Genomic DNA, 13084 nt, shown 5'->3' on the forward strand with positions numbered 1-13084 from the left:
CCAATGCACAATCAACACTCCCTCCAGCCACAGAGTCTAACAGCTCCATGACAAATCTCTGGAGCAGGCGACTATCAAGCCTCTTCGAACAAGGTCCAGCCAGACAAACACCGTCCCGGATAGAAGAACGCTGACGGCACATCTCCATAGCAGCCTGCAAGACCCAGACCAGACATTAGTCATCTGTGGAACACGCAGAGGGACAGACAGAATAGGCGGTGTCACTTTCTACCTCCGTATGTGGAGCAGGAACTGTGAGAGGTGGTTCGGTTGCCATGGCGGTCAGCGGTGGAGGTATTCCCATGCTTGTTGTATCTCACTGCAATAACAACAGCAAGGCAGCCGGCTGTAGAAGCATGCAATCATGCACTGAAAGTTACAGGGAATTGCCAGACATTGCTTTATGTTGGTCTGGCTGACATTCTTTGTACCTAATGCACAATTAGCGATGTAGAGTGAAGAGATAGGTCTGTACAAGAACTGATAGAGCTTTCTAAATCCACATTCAAATCTGCTATGCATAGAAACTCCTGGTACTGAAGTTATCACAGGATTAGAGTTATTAGTGATTTAGTAAACAAACAAACAGTTAGTAAACCATGCCCAAACATGACTACTGAAAATAGTTAACATGACAATGAATCCTTTCATGATGGGGAAATTATTTCACTGCAATAATAACATGGACAGTAGTTACACACTGGGGAAAGGGTGGTTTAGGTTGGGCTGTGTGGAATGAGGAAATCACATGCAGACATTTGCCCTGCCATGATATTCAAAACTTTGGCTTTTCGTTTAAAATAAACGACAATGTTCAAAGATGTGTTTCATACACAGGAACCTCAGTATCCTGGTCCTTACACTACTCAAACACAGTTAAAGAACACCTGAGTCTTTCATAATACAGTCCAACATTGTGTCGAAGATGAAGGGACTTATGTAACTGCTTCGGGTTATCCTAGGTTTAACACAACCGAAAATGAGTGAGTGAGTGAGTACGGTTTTACGCCGCTTTTAGCAATATTCCAACAATATCACGGCAGAAATGGGCTTCACACATTGTACCTATGTCGGAAATTAAACCCGGGTCATCGGCGTGGCGAGCGAACGCTTTAACCACTAAGCTACCTGACCGCCCCCAACCGAAAATGATGAATAAAGAGGGAAAACGCGGTGACCATGCCTTAACTTCGAGACAACTGTAAGTTTGACACAACAGTGTTTGTACTGGGGTTTATCTGTCGGTCATCGGAACTGGTCAATATTGACTAAACTTTCATTTACATAAAGGTACATCTCATGAAGACTATTATCTCCTGTATACTTGAATGAATAACAAATAAGCAGTGATCTGGTTCAGCAGTTTAAATTAACCTCAGCTATTTACTTGCCGATAACACAAAGGACCTGTCCCAAAAGGTCTGAAATTCTACTGGCCCTTGGGATACTTGTAACCTTAGCATGAATAACATGGCCAAGCAGGTTAGAGCCAATTTCTATCCCTGCCTTAGGGAAGTATGGGGTATCAAATCCAGATCTTATCATCAAACATTAGACATGATCAGTTTGTTTCCAGTAATCAATTGAACCATAACCAATTGCTTATTTTTTTTCTGCATTTTCCAGATATTGTCAAAGAACCTGTTAATGTGAAATTATAAGAATCTTGTCCATAAATGAAAACACCTGATTGTTGGCATATTGATCACAAATACGTTTAGGAGTCATGTACATATAAAACTAACTAAGGGAATCGTTCAATGTTTTTTTGTTTTTTTTACTAATATCACTAATTGCAATATTTCTTCTCCACGACTGGCTAGGAGCACTAACAGATGATCTTTGTATGAGTACATGTAACCAATCGATCTTCATCACCAGAACATCACCATTGAAGTAATTTTCATAGCTAAGGAAAAGTACAGGTTATGTAAAGGTTAATAAGGTGTACCTGTTGGAATTTAAAAGATCCCAAAAAGAAATAACACTTTTCAACCGTCTTCATAATCAGTAAATGTCATTACACCATGAGCTGATAATAAGCAGTTGTAATCGTGAAAGTTTGCCCCTTTGTTTCATTTGGACTGATAACCTATTCAACTGTCTAATTGGGTTGTCTAATGAATCATACACTGTATTAATGATGTTTGTGTACTAACCTCAAGTTATGCACATAATTTGAGCTGAAGATAATTTTTCACCCATGATTTTTAGCTGTGCCATGATTTTTAACCCTGCCAATGGAACTATTATACCAACAATTTTGAGCCCTGCAAAACAGGGGGTTATTTAACAGGAGCAGCATGTGTTGGCTCTGGTCATGTTAGGTGAGAGAGAGCATGGCCCTGTGCAGCTTCTTGCAAGGTAGGAGGAGACGTGAGAGCTGGGAGGAGATTGCAAGGGAGGCCAGAGGCAGAGGCATCATGCTGTGGTCATCTTATGTAATCTAGCAGTGGAAGACGTGGATGCAGACTTACCCCCTGGTTTCCTGAAAGGTGCATTTGAGAAGGGATCTGAAGAGTCGGACCCGGACATGACTAAATCTTCTCTACTTTTTACATTGGATATACCTGTAGAAGAACAGAGACAACATAAGATACAGCAGACAGGAGAAGGGTGTAAACAAGGTAAAGATTTTTTGGTTGTTGGTTGGTTTGTTGTTTAACGCCGCACTCAGCAATATTCCAGCTATATGACGACGGTCTGTAAATAATCGAGTCTGGACCAGACAATCCAGTGATTAATATCATGGGCATCGATCCATGCAATTGGAATCGATGACATGCATCAACCATGTCAGCGAGCCTGATCTACCGATCCCGTTAGTCGCCTTTTACGACAAGCATAGTCACCTTTTACGGCAAGCATGGGTTGCTGAAGACCTATTCTATCCCGGAATCTACAAGGGGCACAAGGTAAAGAATGCTGCGTTCAAGATTACTGCACTTATATAGCGACGTGTGTGTGCGTGCGTGCGTGCGTGCGTGCGTGCGTGCGTGCGTGCGTGTTTGGCCAACTGCTTTTAATCCAGACTAATGCTGACTATATAGTACTTGCCCACTGAGATACCATGCAGCAGTTTAACATGAATACCCTACTCAGGCACACTATACTGACTTTTACCCCTTAATGGCGAGCATTCGGAAGGGTAACAACAAGTACCATCTTTTAATGTCTTTAGTATGACATGGCCGGTGGTCGAAACCCCGACCTTCAGCTCTCAGGGCAGATGCTCGATTACTATACCACGGAGGTGCTCATAAACATGGTAAAACAATAAAGCACTATAATCATTGTGAGTGAGTGAGTGAGTGAGTGAGTGGGTGGGTGGGTGTTTGAGTGAGTGAGTGAGTGAGTGAGTGAGTGAGTGAGTGAGTGAGAGTGAAATGTTTCAAGCTGCTGTGAACGGTATTCCCGTTATATGACAGTGTGACACACCTGTGACAGGTCAGACAGCTGGGTGAAAGTAGGACAACTTACTTGTGTTGGATCCACGCCTTATTCTATCAAACTCGGCACCAAACATCATATCATCTGAGTTGGCTCCAAAGTTGTCATCACCGAATGGGTTCCAATCTGATAAATCTACAGATAATGCCCTAATGTGTTCTGACCTGTCAAGTAAAAACAAAACATTAATCATCAATCTCAGCTATATGTCATGGTAAGGAGCCACTTAACAATGCTGGGACCTTTTTCTGGCAAGTAAGGTGGTGGGGAACATAATTTATAAACTATATATATAAAATACATCCAATAACAGAGAAATTACAACTTCTAAACTTATTTTCATTCGTTTTTCTTGTCACTAGAAACCCCCAATCATCCACCAGCTTTTTACTTTTGTAAACCAGAGGGAGCATTCTTCCCAGAAATCCCCAGTGGGGTGAAGGCACTTCTGCTGCCCGTCACTGACAACTTACAATGGAGGAGAGTGGACTGGTGTTGTGCTGGCTGACTTAGACTTGTTCTCCAGGGGAGCGGACAGAAGGTTGCTGGTTGCATTGTAGGCCCTGTACAAACACAACACATCTTTCATGATAATGACACTGTGATGGACTTGTATCCCTTCCAAAAACATTGTTCATATTGTGAAAACAGGTGCCCTGGGCCCACTTGACTGCACAACTGTGGGCCACCCAAACAACTTTAAAAAGTAAAACTGGCAAATGTCAAATACCCATATTTAACATGCGAGTGAGTGAGTATGGTTTTACGCCGCTTTTAGCAATATTCCAGCAACATCACCAGGGGACACCAGAAATGGGCTTCACACATTGTACCCATGTTGGGAATTGAACCTGGGCCTTTAGGCGAAAGCTTTAACCACTAGGCTATCCCATCGCCCTTATTTAACATGTTGGTTTGGTTTGTCGTGTGTATGTTCTCGAAAACTAAGTCAGAAATAGCAATCAGCTGTGCACATGTTTCCTCCCAATCTACCAGTGATTCAGTTAAAAAGTAACCAATGATACAACTTCAAAGAATTTGGATGCAATGGTCGGAAGAAATTGTATTTGAAATTATTATTTTAGACGTCAATAGAGGTAATCTGACTGTGGTTGCTGTATATAACCAATCACTTCGCACATGAATGAAGACATTATTCAATGAAATTTAGAATAAAATGATTAAAATATATTAAGAAAGAGGATAAAAATATCAAATCTGTGAAAACTTGTCTACAACCCCAAATATGTCCTATGAATGAAAGTTTACTAGAGTACATTGTCTAGAGTACATTGGAAACAGGAAATGACATATCTCCCTGTTCTGGTGCAATTTGGAAATGGAGTTTGGCTACTTATACCCAACTTTTGGTTCATTGCCAGTTCAGTGAAGAAAAAGATAATACTCTTCAGTAGTTTTCACTATCCCAAATCATTAAAAGGCACCAGTTCACCACTAGAGTGATCTGTATAGCAAGTTTCATCAAGAAAGATTCAATAGTTTGGGAGGCTCCGGAGATGAGAACTACCCTCATTGGACGGACAGACATGCTGATCGCTATATCCTGCCATTTTTCCAAGTGGTTGCATTAAAAAGGATTGGTTTGTTGTTTAACGCCGCACTCAGCAATATTCCAGCTATATGACGGCGGTCTGTAAATAATTGAGTCTAGACCAGACAATCCAGTGATTAATATCATGAGCATTGATCCACGCAATTGGGATCGTCAGCAAGCCTGACCACCCAATCCCGTTAGTCGCCTTTTACGCCAAGTATAGTCGCCTCTTACAGCAAGCAATGGTTGCTGAACACCTATTCTACCCCGGATCATTAAAAAGGACTTTGAGCCAAGATGGTTTGTCAGAACCTGAGAGCACTCACCTGAATGCACTTCCCTTGCCCCCCATGGTGAGGAATGACGTATCACTGACATTCCGCCGATGAGCTTTCACGTGCCTCTGAGGGGATGCAGGTGGGGTGAGGGCAATAAGAGGCTGGTTATCTTTCTGGAAACAGATACAGGTTTCACTTAGGATTTCATGTGACACACAATTCTGGTGAATCGTTGCCATACAAACATTGTGAATGAACTTTTAAGATTACATTAAAAGAGCATGTTGCTTAACACTGTAGTCAGCAAGATACCAGCTGAGCCAGTGAAACCAGTGTTTGACAGCAATATTCCTACTGTATCACAACAGCCTATAAACAAAAAGCCTGCCCACGCAATCCCCACTTTCAGCATCTTCTACAAGTATGAGGAACATGGACCTCTTCTTACTTCAGGGGGTAAGTGGGTGAGTATGGTTTTACGCTGCTTTTAGCAATATTCCAGCAATATCACGGCGGGGGACACCAGAAATGGGCTTCACACATTGTACCCCTGTCGGGAATCGAACCCGGGTCTTCGGCGTGACGAGCGAACGCTTTAACCACTAGGCTACCCGATCGCCCCTCTTACTTCAGGGCTCTAGATATATGTTCTGAGCATTTTGGCAGTCCATTGGGTTTTTAGGCCAAAGAACAAACCATTTTTTTGAATATAACTCTCCTAAAAATTCTCTTTCAGATGACATCTAATTTGGAACTACATGTATTCATTTGCTGGCCCAAGTGTTTCCGTCACATGATCTCATAAAAGAGATATGTACGTCTAAGTTAATATAAGCGAGGTGTAGTGCTTTGCACATCATTCACGGCAGTAGAATTTATGTTTATGTGATGCCTGAATCCATCACTAATTAATGATCTATAAACAAATACACAACACAAGCTGAAAGGAAGCATTGTGTAATTATGCACCATGTTATTTTGCTGTTTGTTAAACTATAACCCATACGCAAGCAACTCAAATTAATTAGGTAGAGGTGCCTTATTTTGTTATTTAAAACGAAGATGCAGCTTCTCTAGAGCTGTCACCTGGATTTGGTTTGGTTTGTTGTTTTAGACTCTACTGCAGTGCACAAAAGGACTATGTCCTGCTTACTGCAACTGAGACAGGTATCGCGTGAGCTTATGCAACATTGGGCAGCACGTGCATTGAATAAACTTAGAATTTACCTGAAACAGCATTTTGAAAGAATTATTTTAAAAAATGTCTACCCATTGGTATCAAAATACCCAGTAGACTTGGTTGGTTGGTTTGTTGTTTTACGCCACACTCAGCAATATTCCAGCTATATGACGGCAGTCTGTAAATAATTGAGTCTAGACTAGACAATCCAGTGATTGATATCATGAGCATCGAACCACACAATTGGGATCGATGACAAGCTTCAACCAAGTCAGCGAGCCTGTCCACCCGATCCCATTAGTCGACACTTAGAAAAAGCATAGTAGCCTTTTAAGGCAAGAATGGGTTGCTGAACACCTATTCTACCCCAGATCTTCACGGGTACTGTCACTTGAAATCAATACAGGATTAGACAGTTCAAACATAATTCGGCCAGCAACAGCCACTGAAATCTCACCTGATTATCATCAACTGTGTTCATCTTTGGAGGAGGAACAACAGGCTTTTTAAACATATCCTCCTGCGTTGATACACATGGTGGAGTGGTCTCTTTCTGTTGTTGCTGTTGCGGTTGTTGTTGTTGCTGCTGCTGCTGTTGCTGCTGCTGCTGTTGTTGTTTTAATTGATGGTGATGTAGGTCATCATCAATCTGTATTAACTGTCCTGTTTCTACAGAAGTAACACCAACACCCCCTGCTCCCGGCTCTTGGAATGGGTCAGAGAAATTGGCAGGGAACATTAAGTTTTCAGCACTATGAGACTGTGAGATAGCCTGCTGCTTGTACTGGTCACTGAGGACATGCTGTAATACTGCAGGGGGTTGGGACGAGTACATCTGGGAGCCCTGGGGTACAGGCAGTTGCTGCTGACCCAGGAACTGCATCTGCTGTGAGTTGAAGACAGGTGCTTGCCCTGGGGGGTACTGTGGTGATGGCTGTTGAGGGTACTGTGGGGAGGGTGCTAGGTGCTGCTGCCCAGCGTAGCTTGGAGATGGCTGCTGGGGATCTGGTGACAAACGCACAAATGATGTTATCTAAAGAACAAATGATGGTGGTCAAATCTTTGTGTCATATGACAAAGAATAAGAAAAAGGTCTCATCAAAAGTTGAACCTTAAAAGAGCACTGAAAACATTTGACCAAAATGTAGAACTTCAATTGTCACAACCCTAATGATAATTTCAAATGCTGAATTTTCATTATGTTTGTTAGTTTGTTGTTTAATGCAGCACTTGGCAGTGTCCCACCCTTATGACAGCGGCCTGTAAATAATCAAGTTTGGACCAGACAATCCAGTGATTGAAATCATGAGTGCAAGTGCATTTATAATGCGCCATATTCCATTTACCAAGTGGATGCTCATAGCGCTACACTATTATTACCCCAGTCAATGGATCAGTGAGCACTTGATTTTCATTCTCATCTCCCTGGGGAGTATACAACATAAGCTGCCTGTGAGGCGCTAGAAGGTTAACAGCCACATTACCATCTCATCCTACCGGGTATTCACTCACTGATCTACGCAATTCGGATACAATGACATGCATCAAGTTCAACCAATTCAGCAAACCTGACAAGCCGATCCCGTCAGTTGACAAGCTTGGGTTGCTACATACCAATTCTATACATGGCCTGCTTATTAAAGGATACACCCTCAACCCATATGGACACCCAACCCAAAATACTGAAAACGTATGTTAACTTAACCCAGGAATCAAACCATGACCACTTCTGCAGCTGCACTAACCACTGAGCTGTCTCAAAGATCCCCATTTATCAACATGATGTTGCAAAAACATGTAATCTAACATACATCAACTTGTCAAAATTCTCAAATATTTTTTAAAGGCTAAATAGAATAATAGTCTTGGTTCTCAGGCTCCACCCGCATCATCATAAAGTCCACTGCTGTTTCATTTTCATTTCCATTTTCAAAACGTAAAAAATATTTACACATTCTGGTCTCAAACCCTCGACCCAGGCAGCGAAATGCTACAATACTTAAGAAGAACATGATTTTGTCGAAATCATTGTGAACAAAATTTGGTTACACACTTGCTTGAACAACAACAAAACAAACCAAAACCAACTTCCACCCGCACTATATTTTCAAAAGTCATTGCCTGAGAACCAATTCTTTAATTTTTTTTAAAGCCTAATTTATTGTTGTATATATTTATTATCATCAATATCTTGATTATAGCAGAGATGCCAAGCCAAATTGAAGCTCTGGAGTAATCGGGATACAAAACAACAACATAATTTCATGTAAAAAAGCATGATGTTAATGGTACCAGGATGCGGGTTTTGCCTCAACATCTTTGTTAGGCCCAGTTCTAAGTGGAACACAGGTACACATGCACTGAAGCTAGTAATAAAGTCACTCAGGACACCATCACTATTTGAAAAATAAGGCGATAAAGCTCAACATAAGCAGAAGAAATGACTCTGCTTCTTTTGAATGGTTTAATATGATATGAAATTAAATATCAAAGCAATTCATAAACACTGAAAAAAATTGATAATATTCCTTATCATCTAAAAAGTTTTATAATGAGGTGCTACAACTCTATCAGTGACATCCATCGGGGCTGCATTAAGAAAGCACGTAGTATTTTCTACAGCTTTGGCAATTAAAAATCATTTTAATTACCAAAGCATTTCATTCAAGCCCCCCCCCCCCCCCCCCCAATCATATTACGAAGGGGCAATTATTCTTTAATAGATTTTTACTCCCAGTTATGGCACGGATACATTGTTCCTCATGGAAATGATGAACGTATTGAGGTCAGCTTGTCAACTTACCAACAGGTGTGTTAGGGTTGCTGGCTGAGGGTCTTTTCCTCGGCACTATAGCAGTCTGAATGGGCAATCCAAGACCTCCACTCTGAGGCATTGCTGACCCCTTCGGCCTCTGTCTAGGTGTCACACTCGTACTCTCTATTGATGATGATACCACCGACCTGCACAGGAGATACAACAGTTAATAATTATCTAGGTCGCAAGCAAGCATACCCTCTAAACCCTAAAAAACGACACTGACTAAATTCTTTTTTATTAACCTAATATAATAATAATAATAATAATAATAATAATAATAATAATAATAATAATAATGTCTGTTTGTTTGTAGCCTCAATGAATAAAGAAGTTGTACTCTGTACGTCTACTCTTTGTTTGTTCATTTGTTTGTTTGTTTAATTGTTTAACGCCGCACTCAGCAATATTCCAGCTATATGAAGGCGGTCTATAAACAACTGAGTTTGGACCAGACAATTCAGTGATTGACAACATGATCGATCCACGCAAATGGGACACAATGACATGCATAAAACAAGTCAGCGAGCCTGACCACCTGATCCTTTTAGACGCCTCTTACGACATGCACATAAACAAAGAAGAGACTATATCCAAGACTCACATATACCTCATGTCTTTGACTGTAACTAATTAATGGACTGGATGGAAATAAAAAATAAAAAATTCCGTCTTACAAATACAGAACTAAGTCTTTGGGATCGATGACATGCATCAACCAAGTCAGCGAGCCTGACCACCCGATCCCGTTAGTCGCCTTTTACGACAAGCATAGTCTCCTTTTACGGCAAGCATGGGTTGCTGAAGACCTATTCTACACCGGAATCTTCACGGGTCTATTGCATATAGCAATGTTTCGACGTAGATTCTTACACCAGCTTGATAACTGTGTAAGAATCTACATTGAAACGTTGTTAGATGCAACAAACCAGGAGTTGTTATCCATAAATTTGTACGTTTTCTCATTTAGAAGTTGAAAGATCAACACTAAGCAAGGATAAGAATTTATGGATGAACAACTTCTTTATTGTAATTAAGAGCAACGTTTCAGTGTAGGTTCTAACACCATTGTCAAGCAAGGGAGCTTACGGTGTGGGAAAGTACACCAAATCATTGCTCCAAATTGTAATTAAGAAGTTGTTCTTATCCTTGCTCAGTGTTGAGTGTTCATATCTCTAGGAGTACACATAGTAAACATGGTAAAGAAGAGATCCCCAAATCTATTTTGTAATTCAAATGTTTTAAGCATGAAATTATGGCAAACAAGAAAATAAGTCCTGTTTGAGGGTGAAGGCAGGTTTTTGTAGGAAGGCAGGATGACTTACTTCTGTGCTGTTGTCCTGGTCTGGCGCGCCTCTGCCTCAGACATGGGTGTAGGAAGAGAGTTCATGTCTGGTGTTGTAGAAGACTGGAAGACAGGTACACAATACTAACTCAGTCAACGGCAGCAGCGGAGTCATGTCAGTGTTTGAAATTATACATGAATGTCAGGGGGCCTGTGTCATAACCTTAAGTTAAAGATTTCGAGGGTCCCCAGATCCCAACACAACATGAGATCTCAGGGACCCCAGCACACAGCTTAATTTCCAACACTGCAGGTCCACATCAATATTCCCCTACTCCAGAGTTCCAGATAAGCTTTCGGTGTTGTGGGTATTTTACCCATGCATTTTAAAATCATTGGGTATCAGCAATTCTATCTGGGTATTCAAATTTCTGTTACCCACTAGTTTTTAGACATGTGGGTATTCAAGTTAAATATTTAAAAACACTATTCATATAGTCCCTGCAAACTGGTGTCGTGTAAGTTCGAGAGCTTTATAGGACTAAAAAATACCACGATACTTCCACAAGAAAGTATGAAGGCAAATGATCATGATGTTACTGTCATCGTGGAGTTTGGCAAGGTTGACGGAACGCCCGCTTATAATTTCAAAATAAGTTGCTGATTTGCTAATCGAATACGCAGGGTAACTTCACAATATTTTGATGATAGGCACAAGTTTTATTTTTGTAGCGTATCTGTTATGTTCGTTGCGTATTTGATATGCTTGGATTTTATTTTACTGCGTATTTCTGCATTTCTGATGTGTATTTTACGCAGATACGCAGCTTATCTCGAGCTCTGCCTACTCCCTCGAACAAGTTATTAGGATATCACACCTGTCACTGTCCCTCCCACTCTCTCTATTAAAAAAACAGTCAAAATAAGATAGGACTTGATTTCCCTTAAAAAGTCAGCATAACCATGATAACACACATCAAATTTTTATTGTCATAATCAATCCATTTCTATGAGTCTACACCATAGTCTACGATATCACCAAAACAAATAACCCAACGAATCGGCCATCATCTACAGCTATTACTATCCGAAAATAATATAGTACCAAAAGAGGTGAGGTGAAAAGGGGTTTAACGTCGCGTCCAAGATTATTGCACTTATATAGCGACGTGCATGTATGTGTATGTGTGTTTGTGTGGGTGCTTGTACTAGTCCGGACTGATGCCGATTTATAGTGCTAGCCCACTGAGATACCATGCCTCAATTTAACATGAATACCCCAGTAAGACACATTATACTGACTCCAGGACGACCAGACCTTGTTTTAGCCCCTTAATGCCGAGTGCCAGACAGGGTAACAACAAGTACCATCTTTTAACGTCTTTTGGTATGACGCGGTCGGGGATCGAACCCCGGACCTTCCACTCTCCGGGCGGACGCTCTACCACTAGACCACGGAGGCGGTTAGTACCAAAATAGGTCACACTTAATTCATTAGGTAGATACTGTTTAACAACCAATGCAATGTTACAAAAACATGTAAATACAAAACAGTCGTAAAATTATATTCATTCATGACGCATGAAGCAATGATGCAAGACTTGACTGCAAACAGTAAGTTGCAAGAGTATGTGGCTCAATAAATGTGACTAAGATATCAAGGAGGGATGTTTGTCTGCCTGTTTTCAGCCACAGTATTACCAGCATTGTTATTTTATTTCTGAATAGTGACAGAACGGACACACTTACATTCATATTTGGCACAGGGTTTTCCCTTCCCATTAAACGGAAAGCAACACAACACACTTGGTAGACGTCTGGTCTCTTTTCAGGCTCAACTTCAAGCATGAACGCTGAAACAGATACACCACAAGAATAAGGAATGCTCTTCTAAGGTTTGAGAATTTTTTTTTAAATGTTGTCAAGAAGAGAGAGTAAGATGAAATGTTAGAGAGAAGAAATGCTTACAAATATAGCGTTACCACAATAGTGAGTGAGTGAGTGAGTGAGTGAGTATGGTTTTACGCCGCTTTTAGCAATATCACAGCAATGTCATAGAGGGGGACACCAGAAATGGGCTTCTTACACTGTATCCATGTGGGGAATCGAACCCGGGTCGTCGGCGTGATGAGCGAATGATTTAACCACTAACGTAGATCATTGCCCCATTAACGTAGATCAAGATTTTTATTTGCTTCAGCAATATTCCAGCTATATAAATTTAGTTGCCTTCCACTAATACATTTTGTTTCCTTCCATGACTGGCGTATTAATACATTTTGTTTCCTTCCATGACTGGCGTATTAATACATTTTGTTTCCTTCCATGACTGGCGTATTAATACATTTTGTTTCCTTCCATGACTGGCGTATTAATACATTTTGTTTCCTTCCATGACTGGCGTATTAATACATTTTGTTTCCTTCCATGACTGGCGTATTAATACATTTTGTTTCCTTCCATGACTGGCGTATTAATACATTTTGCTTCCTTCCATGACTGGCGTATTAATACATTTTGC

At 40.8% G+C, this 13084-nt stretch overlaps 1 protein-coding gene across 1 annotated transcript in view; it reads right to left on the minus strand.

The window, feature by feature from the left end:
- Positions 1-13084, minus strand: part of LOC139467946 (AP2-associated protein kinase 1-like) — a 62064-nt gene that overhangs the window by 29011 nt on the left and 19969 nt on the right. The window contains exons 8-15 of the mRNA XM_071249546.1: positions 12313-12416; positions 10604-10686; positions 9267-9424; positions 6921-7468; positions 5332-5456; positions 3924-4013; positions 3481-3614; positions 2478-2570 (exon numbers count right to left, since the gene is read on the minus strand). Of these exons, the coding sequence (XP_071105647.1) occupies positions 2478-2570; positions 3481-3614; positions 3924-4013; positions 5332-5456; positions 6921-7468; positions 9267-9424; positions 10604-10686; positions 12313-12416 (1335 nt within the window). The remainder of the gene's footprint in view (positions 1-2477; positions 2571-3480; positions 3615-3923; positions 4014-5331; positions 5457-6920; positions 7469-9266; positions 9425-10603; positions 10687-12312; positions 12417-13084) is intronic.

Source organism: Haliotis cracherodii, unplaced genomic scaffold, assembly GCF_022045235.1.
Source record: "Haliotis cracherodii isolate W230 unplaced genomic scaffold, xgHalCrac1.p SCAF_2, whole genome shotgun sequence".
In the NCBI taxonomy this organism is placed as follows: Eukaryota; Metazoa; Mollusca; class Gastropoda; order Lepetellida; family Haliotidae; genus Haliotis; species Haliotis cracherodii.